The sequence below is a fragment of the Sus scrofa genome, chromosome 3, assembly GCF_054392235.1.
Source record: "Sus scrofa isolate SSC_HxYL_T2T_F1_AM1 chromosome 3, Sscrofa_HxYL_maternal_Yorkshire_Landrace_v2.0, whole genome shotgun sequence".
Classification (NCBI taxonomy): domain Eukaryota; kingdom Metazoa; phylum Chordata; class Mammalia; order Artiodactyla; family Suidae; genus Sus; species Sus scrofa.
Window position 1 is genome coordinate 92650745 of NC_139385.1, and position 21114 is coordinate 92671858.

The following is a 21114-nucleotide window of genomic DNA, read 5'->3' on the forward strand; positions in this document are numbered from 1 at the left end:
TGTCTTTTTGCCTTTTCTAGAACCGCACCCACAGCATATGGAGGTTCCTAGGCTAGGGGTCTAATCGAAGCTGTAGCTGCTCATCTATACCACAGCCATAGCAATGCCAGATCTGAGTGTATGTGTGACCTATGCCACAGCTCACAGCAATGCCAGATCCTTAAACCCACTGAGCAAGGCCAGGGATTAAACCCGCAACCTTATGGTTCCTAGTTGGATTCATTAACCACTGCGCCATGACAGGAACTCTGAGGAGGACTTTTTAGATCTCACATTTGATGAAAGGCTTGAAGTAACTCTGGAAATGATCCATGTGAATTCCTGGGAAGATACGTCTTGGACCGCAAGATGGGAATATGCTTGGTGCTTTCACGAAATAACATACTTGGGTGGCTAAAGCATGTTTAGGTAGGGATGATGATGGGAAATGAAGTCAAAGTCAAAGCACTTTAATGCAGCCTAGAAATGAATTGCCTCAATCTGTTGAGTTCATTGAAGTTACCATAATCTAGAATGTTGTAGCTCATCTTTTTTCTTTCCATGTCAGAACTGTGTTTTTTTCTTCCCTATAATCTATCTTATTTCGTTTTGATGGGCAGTAACAGCAAAGAGAGAACTCTGATCATTATGAATAGATACTGGTAACTTGTGAACTGTGGCATTAATGAATCTGTTCCTACTCCATGTATTGCTGAGGGGAAATGTTGCAGGTTCCCAGAAAGCTCCATAGGGTTTTTTAATCGTAAAATTTTTTATACTATTAAGCAAGCAGGAATTGATCTAATTAGGCAGGTGCTAAAGGAGGATTTTCTTGCAATGTTTACTGCCTGAAGCTAAACCCAGACAACAGAAAATAGCTCAGGAAGCATGCTTAACACTATTTATACTTTGCTCAAGAGTTATATTTAAGCGTAACGCCCAGTGGAATTAATTGCTATAACCATATACTCATGTCACCAAATAAGTTAAGTATTATAAAAATGTTCACTTAAATTTTCTACTGTTTTAAAGGAGGCCTTATGGGACCTGTGAGGATGATTTCATCTGGACATGAGTTAACAACAGACTATGATGAGAAAGCACTTCACGAGCTTGGTTTTAAGGATATGCAGGTACACATAAATGTGGTTTGAGTTTTAATTATCTATTGACTGTTATGGTCATAGTTATGTAATTGAAGATATGGTTCTAAAATAGTTGTCATTGCCTTTGTTATATTAGCATTGTCAGGGAAATAATTTTCTGCTTAGGTTTATTAAACCGAAAACTTGATATGTCTAATTATATGTTGATTTTTCCCCTCTTGCTTGTTTTTATAGATGGTATTTGTTTCTTTGGGTGCACCACGGAGAGAACGGAAAGGGGAAGGTGTTCAGCTGCCAGCATCTTGCCTGCCACCCCCTCAGAAGGACAACATTCCGATGCTTTTGCTTTTACAAGAACCTCATTTAACTACTCTTTTTGATTTATTAGAGATGCTTGCATCATTTAAACCACCTTCAGGAAAAGTGGCAGTCGAAGATAGTGAGGTGACTCTGTCATTTCGTTTTCACAAAATCTTATCTTCTATTGAGTAGAAAATAATTTTCTCAATAATCTCTTAAAAGCAATAAAGTCTAGGAACCCATGTATTCATTCATTAACTGTTTAAGTGCCTAACATCCCAGGCTACAATTTTAAGTGTTATTTTACAAGGATCAAAATAGGCACAGTTTCAGCCTTCACTGACTTCTGTGGGGAAGAGTTAATGGACATGCCTAACAGATGAATAGTTTCAGGTAGAGATAGCTGCTATGAATGAAACACAAACATGAAACATGAACATGACGTGCTATTATTGGGAACAGATGATAGAGACTTATTTATATATTTGATCAGGGAAGGTTTTCTCTGGGGGAGACCATATGTAATTTGATTTTCAAGGATGAAAGGGAGTTTACTAAAAGAAGAGAATGAGGAATGATCTGGATAGAGTAAACTGATTCCTGAAGCCCTTGGTATTTAGGGCTTCCGTAGGCAGGTCTGGGAATTGTTAGAGAGCTGCTAGTAAGTAGAGTGTGGAAGATAATGGGAGAGTGACGTGAGAGGAATGAGATTGAAAAGGTAAGCAGATCCAAACTGGCCATTGCAAGCTGTTTCCAGTTTACTCAGAGTAAAGTAGATGACATTTGAAGTATTTTAAGCAGAGGGAGAGACTAATGTCTTTTTATTTTGAAGGTAATAGGTTTGTTTTGTAAGAACAGAAAAAGCAGTAGTAACCTGATGCACTAGTCCAAGGAAGAATTGACTTTAATACACCTTTTTTTAGTGATAACCTACAAACTTACTTCCCCAGCCCAAACCTGTTCTCTGAGTTCCAGACTCGTATATCCCGTTGCTTACTTGACGATTCCACTTACGTTCCACAGGCATCCATTCTTTTTCATCTCAAGTGGAATCTCCTAGTTGCCCAAGCCAGAAATCTGGCCTCCATCTCTGTTTTCCTGCTTTTGAAGCCTAGTCCATCCCCATTCCTAATGCAGTCCACCACCAAGTGATATTATTTTGACCTGTTGTCCGCTTAATTTATTTCCACTGCCTCAATTCTGTTTCAGGGCACCATCAACTCTTTCTTGGAAGAATCATTAGTTTTGAGATTGAGTGGCAAATAAAATAGTGGTGACTTTCCTTATGTTAAGCTAACTGTTCTTTCTTTCCCAAGAATGTTAAGTAGCTTCTTTCTATGTTTCTAAAATATGGTTGGTCATGAATGACCAAATTGAGACGTCTGTTCCCAATGACCTACTTTCTCTTGTGGTGGTTCACTCTTCCTTAGAAACCTGCCTTTTGTTCAAGCAGAATAATCAGTAAAGGATGTCCAGGAACTTCCAATTCCTCACCTTTTAAATTTTATGCCTTAAATGCTTAATGACCTTTTACTTCATGTTAGCACTGTATTGCCAGTTTAAAAGAAAGATAATTTTAAGAATTCCTCAGTTTTCCAGGAGGATGCTAGTGTTCTGCAGTGTGTTATGAGGAACATAGGAAACAAAAATTTGGGGAAGATTTCTGCAGAAGCAGAGTTGTTTAAATTAGGTCTAGCTACTGATAAAGAGGGAAGAGAGCACTATAGAGTCACAGAAAAGTAAATGCATGATTGAAAAACTGGGAGAGTGAGTATAATGTAATTCAGATATAAGGACTGAAAGGGAGATTGTAATCTATGCAACAAAAGACCCTAAGAGGTTTTTATTCTTTGTAAAATGGATTGCTATTATTATGGAATGTTTTAAAGCAACAAACTGAGATCTTTTCTGGACTTGTAGAAACGAAGTTTAGGTGTAAGTGGTGGAGGATTATATTTGAGAAAACAAAGACCAGAGGTAGGAGGACCAATTAGTAGGCCATTATAATTATCCATGTAAGGCCTAAACAAGAGAGAAAGCAGTCATTTTGAACTTTGTGACAAGTATGCTATTGGTGCTGTGAGGTTTCTTTGTTTTGCAAGTAAGACTGATTCAGTCTTGAATAAGATTACCCAAAAAGTAAAAGATCTTCACTGTGTATGTCCCATATAGTAGGGCCTTTCAGTCGTAACACAGAACACAGTTAATTACACTTGGGAGACTTTTTTCCCCTTTAAATTCCTTTTTGCATAGAGTTCAGTCCCCTCCCCTCCCCCTTTTACACAGGATGTTTTCAAAGGAATGAATTATATTTTACTGAAGAACTTTTAAGTGCCGTGTCCCCTACTAAACTAAAAGTATTAGATAGTGAGTTGCTTCTCTTTCTTCATCAGGGTTGTGAAAAGCAAAGTTTACCTTGAAAGGCCATCTCTTAAGATTTTCTTGCCTTTAGCTTTATACCATTATACAAAAAGAACTAAATTATTTTTTGTAGATATAAAGATGATTCCTTTGGCATTCGTAGAATAGGAACCTACAAAAAGGAAATAGAAATTTACTTGGATGGCTTTATAAAGCAGACATTTTTACTTTTGTTTGAAAAGTTTTTCTGAGGAAAGTGGCCAGACTTGCAGGTCACTTTTTTTTTAACAGAAGAGTGTTCAATAACACGTTGAAAAACCACCACTTTGACATAACTATTTATTGTTACATAGTATTTACTGTGTAACAGATGACTTATTCTCAATTTTAAAGTAAGATTTTTAAATATTAAATTTGATAGTGATTTTATTCAAACTTTTTTTTTAAAAAACCCTGATGTCTTAATAAGCAGGTGTTCTCATTTATATAGAGCTTAAGATGTGAAGAACTTCATCTTCATGCAGAAAACCTCTCTAGGCGTGTGTGGGAGCTACTGATGCTTCTTCCTACATGTCCTAACATGTTGATGGCATTCCAGAATATCTCAGATGAACAGGTAAGTTCACAGGATCCTTTTACTCTCTTGGAGGATGGTACTAGTTTACATTCCTCCTGGCAGTGAATGATATTACTTGTTAACCTGTAACCTCAGTAAAATTTTGCCCACTTAATAGGTTAAAAAGTGCTAGTGTTTTTTAATGTTCATATATTTATTTGTGAGGCTGAATGATAGGGGCTAAATATAAGGCAAGATGTTTGCTAAAATTATCTTTAGAAAATTATGAATTAATATTAGCCTTTATATTAGTGTTTCTTCATATTAAATGTTGTGAATATTGCCTTTTTTTTTTTTTTTTTTCCTTTTGTCTTTTTTGGCCACTCCACGGCATACGGAGTTGCCAGGCCAGGGATTGGATCTGAGCTGTGCTGGTCAACTATGCCACAGTTGCAGCAACACTGGATCCCTGATCTACTGCATGCCGATCTGGGGATCGAACCTGTGCCCCAGAGCTCCAGAAACATAGCCAATCCCATTGTGCCACAGGAAGAACACTAATATTTCTTTGTTTTTTTACAACAAAAAGTAATGTTTAGGGAAAATACACTATGGTTTAATGGCATTGTATCAGTGCTTGTTTTAAATGTTTATATAAGTCAACTGATAGAATTAGGGGGAAATGAGGCAAAGAAATTTAATATGTAGCTATTAATATTCCCCAGAGGCTTGAGTTCACATATTAAGTGTTAGATATCTTTGTAAAGATGTCTGTTAAAATTAAAAAAAATTTTTAAGAAAGCTTTAGGAGTTCCCATCGTGGCTCAGTGTTTAACAAATCTGACTAGGAATCATGAGGTTGCAGGTTCAATCCCTGACCTCGCTCAGTGGGTTAAGGATCCGGTGTTGCTGTGAGCTGTGGTGTAGGTCACAGACATGGCTTGGATCCCATGTTGCTGTGGCTCTGGTGTAGGTCAGCGGCTACAGCTCTGATTAGAACCCTAGCCTGGGAACCACCAAATGCCACAGGTGCCGCCCTAGAAGAGACAAAAAAATTAAGTAAAAAATAAAAAAAGCTTTATAAAAAGAGGGTTTTTTTTTTTTTTTGTGGCGTTATCAACAAAGCACCTATAGAACTAATGGAAAAATAATGTTCTAATTTTATACTAATAGTTATCTATGATTCAGAATGTTTTATGTGATTTCACAAGGTCCTGTGTTTAAAACAACTTAAAAGTGAAGAAGATGGGCCTGGAAAATGGTGGTTGATGATTCAGTATAGCTCAAATAATAATATTGGTGTCAAGGATGCACATTAAGTGGGAATAACACTTTGATAAATTGAGAGTAGAAAAGAACAGTATTTTTAAGTTTATGTATTCATATATGACTTTTGAAATGGGTGGGTGTCACTTATAAGTATTTGTTATAGATCACATTACTTCTGTATCCTTGAAAGTTCATACATTCAACTAAGCTGCAATTTTTTTTTTCATTGGGAAGATGGTAAACTAGCTCAGCAGTCATGGAGATTAACAGATAAAATGTTTTCCTATGCTACTGCTTTCGTATTAGTTTCTTTTTTTTTTTATGGCCATGCCCATGACATGTGGAAGTTACTGGGTGAGGGACAGTACCTGCACCACAGCGGTGACCCGGGCCACAGCAGTCACTGGAATAACAGTAATTCCATTGTTATTCATGTACTGCATCTTAATCCATTTATCTGTCAGTGGACAACACTGGATCTTTAACTTGCTGAGCTGCAGAGGAACTCCTGTTTTTGTATTAATTTTTTAAAAATTTAATGAATAGTTGGTGTTTCAAGCAAATGATTAGTACCAATGATATATAATTAGTCTTCACTTATTTGAATATATTTCAGTATATATGTAACATTTAAGTTTTAATGTAGCGTTAGTTTCTTTTAAGTTATTTTGGAGGGTATTCTGTAAGTTGGTTTGAGAAACTTGTGTTCTTCTCTTTTTAATTTAAGAATAATGATGCACCAAATTGGAAAGAACTGCTCAAAATTAAGAGTGCTCATAAGCTGTTATATGCACTGGAAATTATTGAAGCATTGGGAAAACCTAACAGAAGAATAAGGAGAGAGTCTACGGTAATTGCATTTCCATTATTATCATTAAATGTTTGTTTTATCTCGGGAACAAAATTCTGGAGTACATTATCTTTTAATTTTCCTGCCACCTTTATTTATTTTTTTAAATTAAAGTATGATTGATTTACAATGTTGTGCAAATTTCTGCTGTACAGCAAAGTGACCCAGTCATACATATATACACATTCCCTTTCTTGTACTGTATCTTCCATCATGGTCTATCTCAAGAGATTGGATATAGTTCCCTGTGCAGTAGGGCCTCATTACTTATCCAGTCAAATGTAATAACGTGCATCTTTTAACCCCAAATTCCTAATCCCTCCTACCCCTTGGCAACCACAAGTCTGTTTGGAATGTCTGAGTTTATTTCTGTTTTGTAAATAGCTTCATTTGTGCCCTATTTTAGATTCCACATGTAAGTGATGTCATACGGTGTTTGTCTTTCTCTGACTTACTTTGAGAATCTCTAGTTGCATCCATGTTCCTGCAAATGGCATTATTTAATTCTTTTTTTACGGATAAGTAGTATTCCATTGTTACTTATGTACCACATCTTCTTAATCCATGCATCTGTCAGTGGACATTTAAATTGTTTCCATGTCTTGGCTATTGTGAATAGTGCTGCTGTGAATGTAGAGGTGCATCTATCTTTTTGAATTATAGTTTTGTCCAGATGTCACCTTTATTTATTTGTTTGTTTTTGACATTCCCACAGGGAAGTTATAGTGATCTTTATCCAGATTCAGATGATTCAAGTGAGGATCAAGTGGAAAATAGTAAAAATTCCTGGAGTTGCAAGGTTTGACCCATATGTGTTTTATAGTGCATTGGTAAAAATAAGTTATTTCTAATTTTCCAAAGTAGGTACCATAATTACTATTTTAAACTTATCATTTAAATAAAGCATGGTTTAAAAATAATGTATTACTCTACTCACAATAATAAACTGAGATTGTTTAATGCTTTGGTGCTCCTATTTTATTTATTTCATTTATTTTGTCTTTTTGCCTTTTCTTGAGCCGCTCCCGCAGCATATAGAGGTTCCAAGGCTAGGGGTCTAATCACAGCTGTAGCCACTGGCTTACACCAGAGCCACAGCAACACGGGATCAGAGCCATGTCTGCGACCCACACCACAGCTCACGGCAATGCCACATCCTTAACCCACTGAGCAAGGCCAAGGATCGAACCCACAACCTCATGGTTCCTAGTTGGATTCATTAACCACTGCGCCACGACGGGAACTCCAGGGCTTCTATTTTTAGTACATTTTTTCCCCTTCATTGGAATGCTGTGTTAGAACATCCCAGTGTCTGAGATTGAGTGGTTAATGGAATGTAAAGATATTTTTATATATATATACAGATTTTTGCAAGAATTTTTTAAAAAAATTCTTGAAAATAAAGTTGATACTTAATTTTATAGATGTTATATTGGTTATTTGAATCAAAGAATAATTTCCTAAAGGAAAGATATATTTCTCTTTACATACACATTTAGTTACTGAATCAAAAAGCAGGTCTTTACTACATTATTTCTCTTACATTACTCTCATAATTGCTTACAGTTTGTTGCTGCTGGAGGGCTTCAACAGTTATTAGAAATTTTTAATTCTGGAATTCTAGAGCCAAAAGAGCAGGAATCCTGGACTGTGGTAAGTGAAAATTAACATTTTGACCAGTTATAATGTTTTTTTTCTAATAAGCCACTTGCATTTCCCATTAGCAAGTGTAACTTTTGCTGCAGACTTTATTGTGGTAAAAGAGTGTAGTGTACAGTACAGATAAATTTAAGAAAAAATAAGGAGTCTGATGAACTAATTATGTGGTAAGAGAGCTCCATGTTAACTCTGTTAAAGTTTATTTTTTCTCTTTTTACAGCTACAACTGCGGCATATAGACGTTCCTAGGCCAGGGGTCCAAAAGGAGCCACAGCTGGGGCCTACGCCATGGCTACAGCAGCACTGAATCTGATCTGCATCTCCAACATATGCTTATGGTAACGCTGGATCCTTAACCCACTGAGCAAGGGCAGGGATCAAACCTGCATCCTCACAGAGATGACATAGAGTCCTTAATCCACTGAGTCACAACAGAAACTCCAAAATTTTTAAGTGCTAATATTAATGACTCCAAACTGGTCATTCATAAACATTTTTCCTTTAGGTTGATAAGTTATATATTAACATTTTATATAGTTTTAAATTTGGATACTTTTTAAGAAAAACTTTATGTCCTTTAATTCAGTTTTTTTTGACCATTTCTTCCTTTATATCAGCACCACTCAAAAATTTATTTCCAAGAGTTCCCTTTGTGGCTCAGCTGTAACCCAACTAGTATCTGTGAGAATGCAGGTTCTATCCCTGGCCTTGCACAGTGGGTTAAGAATCCGGTGTTGCTATAAGCTGTGGTGTAGGTCGCAGGTGTGGCTGTGGCTGTGATGTAGGCTGGCAACTACAGCTCCAATTCAACCCCTAAGCCTTGGAACTTCCATATGTTGTGAGTGTGACCCTAAAAAGAAAAACGAATTTCCAGATCATTTTTTACTGGTCTGCAGTAAAATAGGTATAGAACATAAGAGTAAGCCTTTAGAAATTTTTACAGCAATTGGATAGCGCTGCATTATTTTTACAGTATTTTAGAAAATTATTGATTCTCAACAAAATGAAAGTTTCAGAAAATGGTCCTTTATCACTGTGAATGTAAAGAAGCACTGTTTTAATAAATGTTAGGAAAGTAAAATTGCTCATAGAATATTTAAAAATTCATAGTGCTAGACCACACTGTATAATCCAGTTTTGTATTAAATGGAAAGAGTGCTCGTTTCCTGACCTCCAGCAAAGAAAAGTAACATTATCTAACATTACATTCAAATATTAATCTCTTAGTACCTTTTTTTTGGAATTACCTTAGAACCTAGAAATCTGATGCTCCTGATTGCTGTCAAATGGTGCTATGTCCAAAAGATTAACAAACAAAAGTACACTTTAAAAACATATTACTGGAGTTCTGTTGTGGTGCAGCAGGTTAAGGGCCTGCCATTGTCATTGCGGCAGCATGGGTTGCTGCAGTGGCTTGGGTTTGATCCCTGGTCCGGGAACTTCCACATGCCATGGGCATAGCCAGAAAACCCCCAAAACAACAACAAAAACATACTGCTATTTAGAGATTTTGTGTTTTTTTGTGTGTGTTTTTGTTTTTTTTTTTTTTGTCTTTTTTCTTTTTGTCTTTTTTGTTGTTGTTGTTGCTCTTTCTTGGGCCGCTCCCGCGGCATATGGAGGTTCCCAGGCTAGAGGTCGAATTGGAGCTGTAGCCACTGGCCTACGCCAGAGCCACAGCAACGCGGGATCCGAGCCGCGTCTGCAACCTACACCACAGCTCACGGCAGCGCCGGTTCGTTAACCCACTGAGCAAGGGCAGGGACCGAACCCGCAACCTCATGGTTCCTAGTCGGATTCGTTAACCACTGAGCCACGACGGGAACTCCCGAGATTTTGTTTATCTTACCAGTGGTTTTAATACCTTTTTCCATTTTTATTTTACATATTTTCCTTTCTGGAAAAATTTTTTCTTTCAATTTTTTTTTCATTTTTTCTGATAAGAGAAAAAAAATGTTTTCTTTCTCTTATAGCTCAGATGTATGTTGTGTTTTAATGTTAGTCATATCTTTGTTGCCCCACTAATCTTTCAGAATTATAAAGTGCCTTTTAGTTCTTTGGCAAAGTGGGAGAATTTAACTGAAATCTTTAATGGGTAGTTTATATTATCCATATGTCATTTATAGAACTTTTGTTTATAAACTGCTCTAAGTTTAGTTTTGAATAAAATTTGCAGGGAATCATATGTTGAAGATTTTCTCGCTCTGTTTCCTTTTAAAATTGTGGATACTCTGGAGTTCTCCTGTGGTGCAGCCAGTTAAGGATCCAGTGTTGTCATTGCAGCAACTTGGGTTGCTGCTATGCTGTGGGTTTATCCCTGTCTTGGGCATTTTTTCATGGTATGGGCGTGGCTAAAGAGAAAGATCATGTACTTGGTTATGCTTGGCATGCCCTCCCCCCAAAAAAGTAAAAAAAATTGTGGATACTTCTATAAAGTTTTAAGAAAACTTTACTACTATATGGACACATTGTAGCCTGGCAACACCTGAGATGCCCATCCTGCCTGAGACACAGATTGCTTTCAAGTCCACTGAGATTCTCTATTTATAATATCTCTTCATATATTAAAGATACTATGGGTCGTCTTATGCACAAAGTTGTTAAATTTTCATGAAGTTCAAATTGTCTTGTTTTTTTTCTTTTGTTACCAAAGCCTTTGCTATCCTGTCCAAGAAAAGTATTGCCAAATAAAATATCATGAAGCTTTTTTGTCCTATATTTCTTCCAAGAGTTTTATTATTTTAGGTCTTATATTTAGGACCTTGATTTGTTTTGAGTTAATTGGTATATGTGGTGTTAGGTAAGGGTCCAACTTCATTCTTTTGCATGTGGAGGCTTTCCAGCACCTGTTCTTGAAAAGACTATTTCCCTCAGTGAATGGCACCCTTGTCACTAACCATTTGCCTGTATATATTAGGATAAATTTGGGGGCTTTCTCTTCCATTCCTCTAAATTATTTGCCTGTTTTTATGCCCACTTCACTGTACTGATTTCTGTAGATTTGTAGTGAATTTTGAAGTCAAAAATTCTGAGTCCTCCAATCTTGTTCTTTTTTTTTGTTCTTTTTTTTTGATAGGCAAGAAATAGATTTATTAAGATAGGATGCTTATGGGAGATGCAAGCAGGCAGGCAAGGAGGCTCTGCCCTGAGGATTCTGTGGGCTGTGATTTTTTTTCACCCAAGGGGAGTGGGGTTGTTCTTTTCTTTTAGATTGTTTTGTCTATTTGGAGTCCCTTGGGATTCCTTATGAATTTTATGATGGGTTTTTCTGTTCTTGCAAGGAACATCATTAGGATTTTGTTAGGGATTGCATTGAATCTGTAGATCACTTTGGGTAGTATCAATGTATTAATAATGTCTTCCAGTCCATGAACATGGGATGTGTTACTATTTATTTATGTTTTTAATTTCTTTGAGCAGTGTTTTGTAGCTTTAGAAGTCTAGCAGCTCCTTGGTTAAGCATTTATTCTTTCTGACAATATTATAAATGAAGTTGTCTTTGTAATTGCTTTTTTATAGTATTCATTGTTCATAGAAATGCAACTGAATTTTGTATGTTTATTTTATATTCTTCTGTTTTGCTGAATTCATTTATTAGTTTTAAGAGCCTTTGAGTGGAGTCTTTAGGGTTTCTGCGTTAATAAATAGATAATTGTACTTCTTTTCCAATTTGAATCCTTTTTATTTTTCTTGTGTAATTTCTCTTGTGTGATTTCTCGTGTAATTCAGGCCACAACTTCCACCACTTTGATGAATAGAAGTGGGAAAAGCAGTTGTTCTTGTCTTGTTCCTGATCTTAAAGAGAGAAATTCTTTCAGTCTTTCATTGTTGAGCATGGTTTTCACTATGGGTTTTTCATATACGGCTTTTATTATGTTGAGGTAGTTTCCTCCCTGTTTTGTTAAGTGTTTTTATCATGAAAGGATGTTGGATTTTGTCAGATGCCTTTTCTAAATTAATTGAGATGATAGGGTCTTTTTCTTCGTTGTGTCGATGTGGAGTATTATACTGATAACTTGTTAGGTTGAAACATCCTTGCATTCCAAGGATATATCCCACTTGGTCATGATGTATAATCTTTTTATACATGTTGTTTAATTCTGTTTCCTAATATTTTGTTGAGGGCTTTTTGCATCAGTGTTCAATATTAGTCTGTAGTTTTCTTATAGTATATTTTGTTTGGCTTTGGTATCAGAGTTATACTGGCTTCATCAAATGAGCTAGAAAGTTCCCTCTTCTTGAGTTTTTTGGGAAAAGTTTGAGGATTGTTGGTATTCTTTATTTTTTAAAATATTTATTTACGGAGTTCCTGTTGTGGCACAGTGGTTGACGAATCCGACTGGGAACCATGAGGTTGCGGGTTCGGTCCCTGCCCTTGCTCAGTGGGTTAACGATCCGGCGTTGCCGTGAGCTGTGGTGTAGGTTGCAGACGCGGCTCAGATCCCGCGTTGCTGTGGCTCTGGTGTGGGCCGGTGGCTACAGCTCCGATTGGACCCCTAGCCTGGGAACCTCCATATGCCGCGGGAGCGGCCCAAGAAATAGCAACAACAACAACAAAGACAAAAAGACCAAATAAATAAATAAATAAATAAATAAATAAAATATTTATTTACTTGTTTATTTTTTGCGTTTTAGGGCCACACCCGTGGCACATGGTGGTTCCTAGACTAGGGGTTGTATTGGAGCTGCAGCTGCCAGCCTGCCCCACTGCCACAGCAATTCCAGATCTGAGCCACACCTGCGACCTACACCACAACTCATGGAACACCAGATCTTTAAGCCACTGAGCGGTGCCAGGGATCAAACCTGAGTCCTTATGGATACTTGTCAGGTTTGTTATCTCTGAGCCACAGTGGGAACTCTACAACAATTGTAGTAGTACTCTCTTAAAATCTTCTCTTTTTCTGTAGAATTAGTAGAAATTTTCCCACTTTCTTTTTATCTTCCCTTTTTTTTTTTTTTTTTTTTTTTTTTTTGCATTTTAGGACCACACCTGCAGTATATGGGAGTTCCCAGACTAGGGACTGAATCAGAGCTGCAGCTGCCGGCCTATGCCACAGCCACAGCAATGCAGGATCAGAGCCACATCTGCAACCTACACGAGCTTATGGCAAGCAGGATCCCTCACCCACTGTGCAAGGCCAGGGATCGAACCCACATCCTCATGGATACTAGTCAGGTTTGTAAACTGCTGAGCCACAACAGGATCTCCCAAAATGTTTCTTTCCACTTTCGATTCTAATTTTAGTGATTTCGGTTTTCTTTTTTCTCATTCCTTTCAGCTGAAGGCTTATAAATTTCATTGTTCATTTCAAAGAACCAACTTTTATTTTCACTGATTTTTCTGCAGGTTTTTCAGCTCACTGTTCTGTTTACCTCTGCTCTGATTTTATTTTCTTCATCATGGTACTAGCTTTAGGTTTAGTTTGTTCTTTTTGTAGTTCCTTAGCTGTAAAGTTAGATTTTTGATACCTTGTTTTTTTTGAATGTAAACATCTATAGGTATAAATTCCCTCATTAACATTGCTTTTGCTGTATTCCTTAAGTTTCATATTTACCATATTTTTTATCTTCTTATGTGAAGTGTCTGTTCATGTCATGGCTTTTTTTGTTTTATCTGTTTGGGGTTTGTTTTGTTTTGTTTTGTTTTTTCTTAGTGAAGAGTTCTAAGATTCTTTACCTTAATCAATTTGGACAAATTTGCTGATCAGTATATGTACCAGGATTATGTGTATTCAATATGTGGTTTACTTTTTCTTTATATTGACTGTGTCTTTTAAGCAGAGAAGTTTTCAATTTTGACAAGATTTGTATCCTAGTGAGAAAATCTTTGTTCCACAATCACAAATATTTTTGTCCTTTGTTTTCTTCAGTAAGTTTTATAGTTATCTTTAACATTTAGGTCTGTGATATGTTTTAAGTTAAGTTTTTATATATGTAGCTTGAGTGAGGTTGAGGTTTTGCTGTATTCCACATGGCTGTCCAGTTTTTTCTAGCACCATTTGTTGAAACAAAGACTTTTTCTCACTCAAATTTCTTGGTAGTTATTTTGAAAATCAATTATATGGTGTTGCTATTTTCCTGGTCTATTGGCATAGCTATACCGTTTAGAAGTAGTATTAGGAAAAGCAGAGAACAGGAGAGAGCTTTGAGGCTCTCATACCTAAGTGATACTTATTTGAAGAAATTGTTTTATTAAAAAAAATTTTTAAGTAGAGCTTTCAGTCATTTAAAAATTTTACTTTTTATACTAAATGATATTTTACAAATGAAATTTTTGTTGTAAATATACATATGTAAGGCACAAAGTTTTCAGTTGAATTACTTTCTAGAATTGATGAGAATTGCTTTCACTCCAAAATATTAGAATATATGCCACTATGTGGAGAGACAACTTGTAATATTTTTGCTCCCAACTCTATTTTGTGGGTAAATGACATCTTTAAAAATTTTTTTAAATTATCCTTGATTTACAATGTTATGCCAGTTTCTGCTGTATAGCAAAGCGACTTGGGGTGTGTGTGTGGGTGTGTGTGTGTGTGTGTGTGTGTGTGTGGGTGTGTGTGTGTGTGTGTGTGTGTATTCTCTTTTTAATATTCTTTTCCATCCTGGCCTATCCCAGGAGATTGGATATACTTCCCTGTGCGAGGCAGTAGAACCTTGTTAATCCTTTGTAAATCTAATAGATTGTATCTGCTAACCCCAAACTCTCCATCTATCCCTCTCCCCACCCCTTCTTTGGCAACCACCAGTCTATTTTTTATGTCCTGTTTCTCATTTGTGCCACACTTTAGATTCTATATATGTGATATTATATCATATTTGTCTTTCTCTTTGTACTTCACTTAGTATGATAATGTGCAGTTGCTTCCATGTTGCTGTAAATGGCACTGTATCATTCTTTTTAATGGCTGAGTAGTATTCCATTGTATGTATGTACCACCTCTTCTTTATCCGTGCATCTGTCAGTGGATATTTATGTTGTTTCCTTGTCTTTGCTATTATGAATAATGCTACTGTGAACATAGCAGTACATGTATGTTTTTGAGGAGATCAGGCGTGTTCAGGGTGGTATGGCTGTAGACTGATAATAGGTTTTTGAATTACAGTTTTGTCCCAGCTATATGCCCAAGTGTGGATCGCTAAATCATATGGTACTTCTATTTTTAGTTTTCTGAGGAGCTTCCATATTGTTCTCCATAGTGGTTGTATTGATTTACATTCCCAGCAGTGTAGGAGAGTTCCCTTTTCTCCACACCCTCTCCAGCATTTGTTGGTAAATATCTTTATTAGCATATTAGTAATTTTCAAAAATTTTAGTACATTCTGAGCAGTATATTTTTTTCAATCTTGTATATCTCTATTACATATATTTATATGATGGTTTCATAATAGAAATGCAGTATCAATTCCATTTCATTAAATATACTTTCTAGTGTTTAGTAAATTTATCTTTGTAAGATTGAATTTTTACCAACCATAATACACAAGCAGCAAAATTTCTGTACCCCATGGGTCAAATACTAACTGTAATTATTTTCCAGGCTTTCATTTCAAGTTGTATAATGACCATATTAAATTAATGAATATAGGGAAATGACATTTTTTTCTTATCCACAGTGGCAGCTAGACTGTCTTGCTTGCTTGCTGAAGTTAATATGCCAGTTTGCAGTAGATCCATCGGATTTGGATTTAGCTTATCATGATGTATTTGCCTGGTCTGGTATAGCAGAGAGCCATAGGAAAAGAACGTGGCCTGGCAAATCAAGGAAGGCTGCTGGTGATCATGCTAAGGGTCTTCATATACCCAGATTAACAGAGGTAAAGTATAGAAGTTACTATTAAATTGTAGTAGTAAATTCTGTTTGTGTTTTAAGAGAGCTTGTTTATTTTTGTTGTTTTTATTCAGTGATTTTTCTTATTTTTCATTATAGCTGATTTAGTCTTCTGTCATTTTTCTACTGTACAGCAAGGTGACCCAGTCACAAATATGCATACACATTCTATTTTTGTTTTTACAAAGTGAATACAGTAATGTATACAAAATACAATCCCAGATTACTACTATATGACCTAACAATAGAGTTGATGCCTTCATTTTAAAGCAGTAGAAATTATGAAGCAGTAATAACATTTCAGTTTATCATTCAGAATGCAAGAATGCATTAATTATGTGCCATTTTAATGGTATCTAACTATAGGATTGAGTTCATTAATTAGTCTTAGTGATTTTTACCCTGAGTGTATCAGAATCCATTCAGGAAAACAAACCACCTTAGGTATTTCAACAGAGCGAATTTAAAATAGAGAACTGGTTTTATACATGTGTGTTTGGAGGACTAAAAATAAAAAAAGGATTTTTGAGGCAAGTAAAACCATTCACTACCCTCTGGGGGGGTTGAAGAATATATGGGAAAAGCTGTGATTATCAGAAATGAGAAGCTTAAAGGAGGGGTCCTGTTGAACTGGAGTTTAGGCCTCTAAGAAAGTGGTTCTATTACAGCTTCTGAAGTCAATTGCCTCTTTCCATTAAAATACTTCTGGAACAGTGCCAGGAGAAGAAGCAAAGAAGTAATCCCTCTAATATCCTAGATTGGCAAAACTGATGGGAAGCCAGCTGGCAGAGAAGGAACTTAGTTTATAATGTACCAGCCCTCACATTACACAGCAAGTACCCAGTTTGGTAGATTTAGAGCTAAAAGAAGATCACACAATAACCAGCACCTCCAGCAATACAATTAGAATTCTTTTTGACTGTAGATTGTTGTTTATGTGATCAAATATTTGCCCTTCCATTGTTTCTATCAGTGACTTGGAAACTGGGGAAGGATGAAGATGAATTTTTACTTGAAATTTCTTCATTTTATAACCTTTTGAGAATGGCACATCATTTCATACCTTCCCATCCTCAGGGTTGTTACTGATAGAAATACATATATCCAAATATGGAATTTTTAAATAATTGGCTTGTTTTTTAAATAAACTTATTCAAGTTCATAATTACTGAAAATAATTTAGAATATGCATGTGAACCTTCCCCGAAATCGTGGGTCACTAACATTAATAGTTTTATGTGTTATCTTTTTATGTGCAGATTTTTTTCCTTCACACATGCCAATGTTACCTTTTTGTAGTTTGGAAAAGAGCATATTTTATATGTTTTCATTTGTTTATCGTAGTAATTAGGGCTTAGTATGAGAATCTAAGCTATTTGGGGAAAATTTTTTTTTAATCCTAATTCTGTTGGTAAAAGCAAGGAAGAATACTTTTTCTTGTAATAATGTACCGTTGTGCATTATTTCACTTGTTCTCCTTTAATGGCCTTTTTAGAAGGTTCAAATTCCAAAATGAACCTTCAAATTCTAACCTAAATACAGCTTTTCTTGAAGCTTTCCCCTTTTTGCCAGGGACAGATTTGTTGCTATTCCCTTCTATTTTAGAAGGGATTCAATAATTCTTGCGTTAGCAGGTATTTTTTTCACTTTATAGATAAAGAACTAGAACCTAGAAATTACACATTAAAGTCATGGAACTTGAAAGTTAGTGAACTGAACATTGAACCTCAAGATTTTAAACCTAGAATCCATGCTCTTAATCTGTGGTGTATTCTTTTCTATATTTATTTCAGGATGGTTGACCAAACTGCCACTGCTTGACTTTTTTTCTAATTTCAAAAGTGAAAAATGTTATTTTACCTACTGCCCAAGAAAATCCAATGACATGTAATATATATAATATTTTTCTTAATTTATTGGATGTCATGCAGATAATCTGTAAATCAAATATATATTGCATATATATTTCCAAATTTTCAGTATTTTCTTTTTAAAGTTGCTGTTCTTTCGTTACAGAAATCTGGTTTTCTAATACTTAATATTTTATAGTATTTTCCAATAACCATTTTAAAGCTACTCTTTTTTTTTTATAAGTAAAAATTACAGTAATTTGGAGTCTTTGGTTAAACATAGTTTTGTGTCTTAGTGTATTTATAGGTTTTTTTATGTTTTTGTTTTGAAGGTATTTCTTGTTCTTGTCCAAGGAACAAGTTTGATTCAGCGACTCATGTCTGTTGCTTATACATATGATAATCTGGCTCCTAGGTATGAAGTTTCTACATAATTTATGTATATATATATATATATATATTTTTTTTAGTAAGAATATAGTGCTTTAAAATTTCAGTTTGAAAAATTTAAAATCTAAAAGAAAAAATTGTTAGGGTGTTTTAGTGAACTCTCATATCATTTAACTAGATTTGCATATTGTTATCTACATTTTTATTACTTTATCATGAGCATGCATTTTCTCTGTCTGTGCACACATTTATTTACATATTATCCTGAATCTTGTAAGAGTTTAGACATCATGATCATTTACCCATAAATAGTTTGATGTGTCTCCTAAGACCAAGGATATTTTCTTAACAAATATAATTAAGTACTTAAGTTTGAAAATTTTAACATTAATGTAATATTATCTAACACATAGTCCATACTCATATTGTCCCATTAACATTCTTTTACAGCAGCTTTTTCCTGGTCCAGGATCACATACTCTGTTTAGTAGTTATATTTCTTCCATTTCCTTTAATTGAGGATACTTTTAGACTTGCTTTCATGATACAGACATTTCCAAGTATTATAGGCCAATTTTTTTTTTAATTTTATTGAAGTATAGTTGATTTAAAATGTTGTGATGATTTCTGAATGATTCAGTTATACACATACACATATCCATTTTTTTCAGATTCTTTTCTCATGTAGGTCATCATAGAATATTGGGTGTAGTTTCCTGTGCTATACGGCAGGTCCTTTTTGACCATCCATTCCATGTATATAGGTCAATTCTTTTATAAAGCCTTTCAGTTTAGGTCTTTCTGATTCTAATTAGATTCAGATTACACTTTTTAGCAGGATATCCCACAAGTAATGTAGCTTTCCCAATGCATCCTGGTAGTATCAGTTTGTCTTTTATTAATGATAATAATTTTGATCAGTTTATCTGATTTCCTCCAAGTTTCTCTACAATCAAATTTCTGATTTTTCTTTTCTGATTAAAAGTAACCCTGTGGGAAGGTATTTTGCAACTGCTTCAATTTCCTGATTCTCATGAAACTTTAATTCTTGACTTTTAAAATTCAGTGATAATCTTACCTTAATTAAATATTAGTATAATATTTGCAACCTAGTGATTTTCTCTTACCTTTCATTTTATGTTTATTATTTGACATTCTATTGTAAGGAAGATCTTTTTCTACCTTTTATTTAGTATCAATTTTGATTTTTTTAATCATTCAATATAATTTATTATTCTTACTGTTCTCTTAGCTCAAATTATACCTGAGTTGGCTTCTTCAGTCTTGTTCATGTGTCCTTTGGCTATGTTCCCATTATTTGGGGAGAGGAGAGGAGTCTTTTTTTTTTCCTTTCTGTCACTTCAAGATCTTCCAGGCTTGGAGTTTCCCTGTTTTGTTCTGTAATCAGCACTTCCTTAAGAAGCCCTAGTTCCTGTTGGTGGAGAACCTGCAAAATATGGGTACTAACTGCTGTTAGTGTTTCCTGAAGCTTCTAGGCCCTCAGTAGGTAAAACTAGAAATAATGTGTTTAAGAATATAGTTTAAATATGTTAAAATGATCTCATTTATGTGGGCTGCGTTGGAGATTTTTAAAAATAATGTACAGAATTTTAATAATATATAAATGATAATTGTTAATTCATGAGAACCTGTTTGCCTTAAATAATCACATAAATAAGGTTAAAGTATGTAGAATTAATTTTCAAGAGATATATTCTGAAGGTGTGTTGTTGAGCTGAAGTTGGCTGTTGTCCTCAAATGAATTACAAAGCTAATGTAAATAGCTTTATTTTTTAAAAAAGTTTTTTATGTAATTTTTTTTCATTATAGCTGGTTTACAATGTTATGTCGGTTTTCTACTGTACAGCATGGCGACCCAGTTAAACATGTATACATTCTTTTTTCTCACATCATCATGCTCCATCATAAGTTACTAGATAGAGTTCACAGTGCTACACAGCAGGATCTCATTGCTTATCCATTCCAAAGGCAATAGTCTGCATCTATTAACCCCAAGTTCCCAATCCATCCTGCTCCTTCCCCCACCCCCTTGGCAACCTCGAGCTCTTCCCCAAGTCCATGATTTTCTTTTCTGTGGAAAGGTTCATCTGTGCCATATATTGGATTCCAGATATAAGTGATACCATATGACATTTGTCTTTCTCTTTCTGACTTACTTCATTTAGTATGAGAGTCTCCAGTTCCATCCATGTTGCTGCAAATGGCATTATTTTGTTCTTTTAATGTAAATAGCTGTAAAAATGCTTATTAACTTTATTTATTGCTAATAGCTAGTTACTTGTTTTTAAATGCTTTGAAAAGTCACTTTTGTGAATTCCTGTTGTGGCCCCATGAGGATGAGGGTTCAATCCCTGGCCTCGCTCATTGGGTTAAGGATCCGGTGTTGCCATGAGCTGTGATGTAGGTCACAGATGTGGCTCAGATCCTGCATTGCTGTGGTTGTGATGTGGGCCAGCAGCTGCAGCTTCAATTCAACTCCTAGGCTGGGAACTTCCATATGCCACAGGTGCAGCTCTAAAAAGCAAAAAAAAAGTTACTTTTGGAGTTCCTTCTTTGGTGCAGTGGGTTAAGAATCGGATTGCGTCAGCTTAGGTTGCTGAGAGACGCAGGTTCAATCCCTGACCTTGCGCAGTAGGTTAAAAGATGTGGCATTGCAACAGCTACAGGTTGGATTCAGTTCCTGGCCTGGAAACTGATCTGCTGTAGGTGCAGCCATTTAAAAAAAGAAAAAAAAAAAAAAAAAAAAGTTCCAGCCATGGCTCAGCAGAAACACATCTGACTAGTATCCATGAGGATGCAGGTTTGATCCCTCGCCTCACTCAGTGAGTTAAGGATCTGGTGTTGCCATGAGCTGTGGTGTGGGTTGCAGACACGGCTCAGATCTGGTGTGGCTGTGGCTGTGGTGTAGGCCGGCAGCTGCAGCTTGGATTCGACTCCAGCC

General features: G+C 35.6%; 1 protein-coding gene and 1 long non-coding RNA gene across 13 annotated transcripts in view; both read left to right on the plus strand.

The window, feature by feature from the left end:
• The window catches only part of LOC146404771 (uncharacterized), a 1009186-nt gene that overhangs the window by 781538 nt on the left and 206534 nt on the right, over positions 1 to 21114 (plus strand). The gene's annotated exons all lie outside the window — the stretch shown is intronic.
• The window catches only part of USP34 (ubiquitin specific peptidase 34), a 256731-nt gene that overhangs the window by 144008 nt on the left and 91609 nt on the right, over positions 1 to 21114 (plus strand). For all 12 annotated transcript variants that reach the window (XR_014841823.1, XM_085019077.1, XM_021087501.2 and 9 more), the window contains 8 exons: positions 1012 to 1112; positions 1320 to 1529; positions 4237 to 4362; positions 6299 to 6421; positions 7137 to 7220; positions 7988 to 8074; positions 15698 to 15898; positions 18095 to 18177. Coding sequence is in view for 11 of the 12 variants with exons in the window: in XM_085019077.1 (XP_084875203.1) it covers positions 1012 to 1112; positions 1320 to 1529; positions 4237 to 4362; positions 6299 to 6421; positions 7137 to 7220; positions 7988 to 8074; positions 15698 to 15898; positions 18095 to 18177 (1015 nt within the window). In the remaining variant the exon portion in view is untranslated. The remainder of the gene's footprint in view (positions 1 to 1011; positions 1113 to 1319; positions 1530 to 4236; positions 4363 to 6298; positions 6422 to 7136; positions 7221 to 7987; positions 8075 to 15697; positions 15899 to 18094; positions 18178 to 21114) is intronic.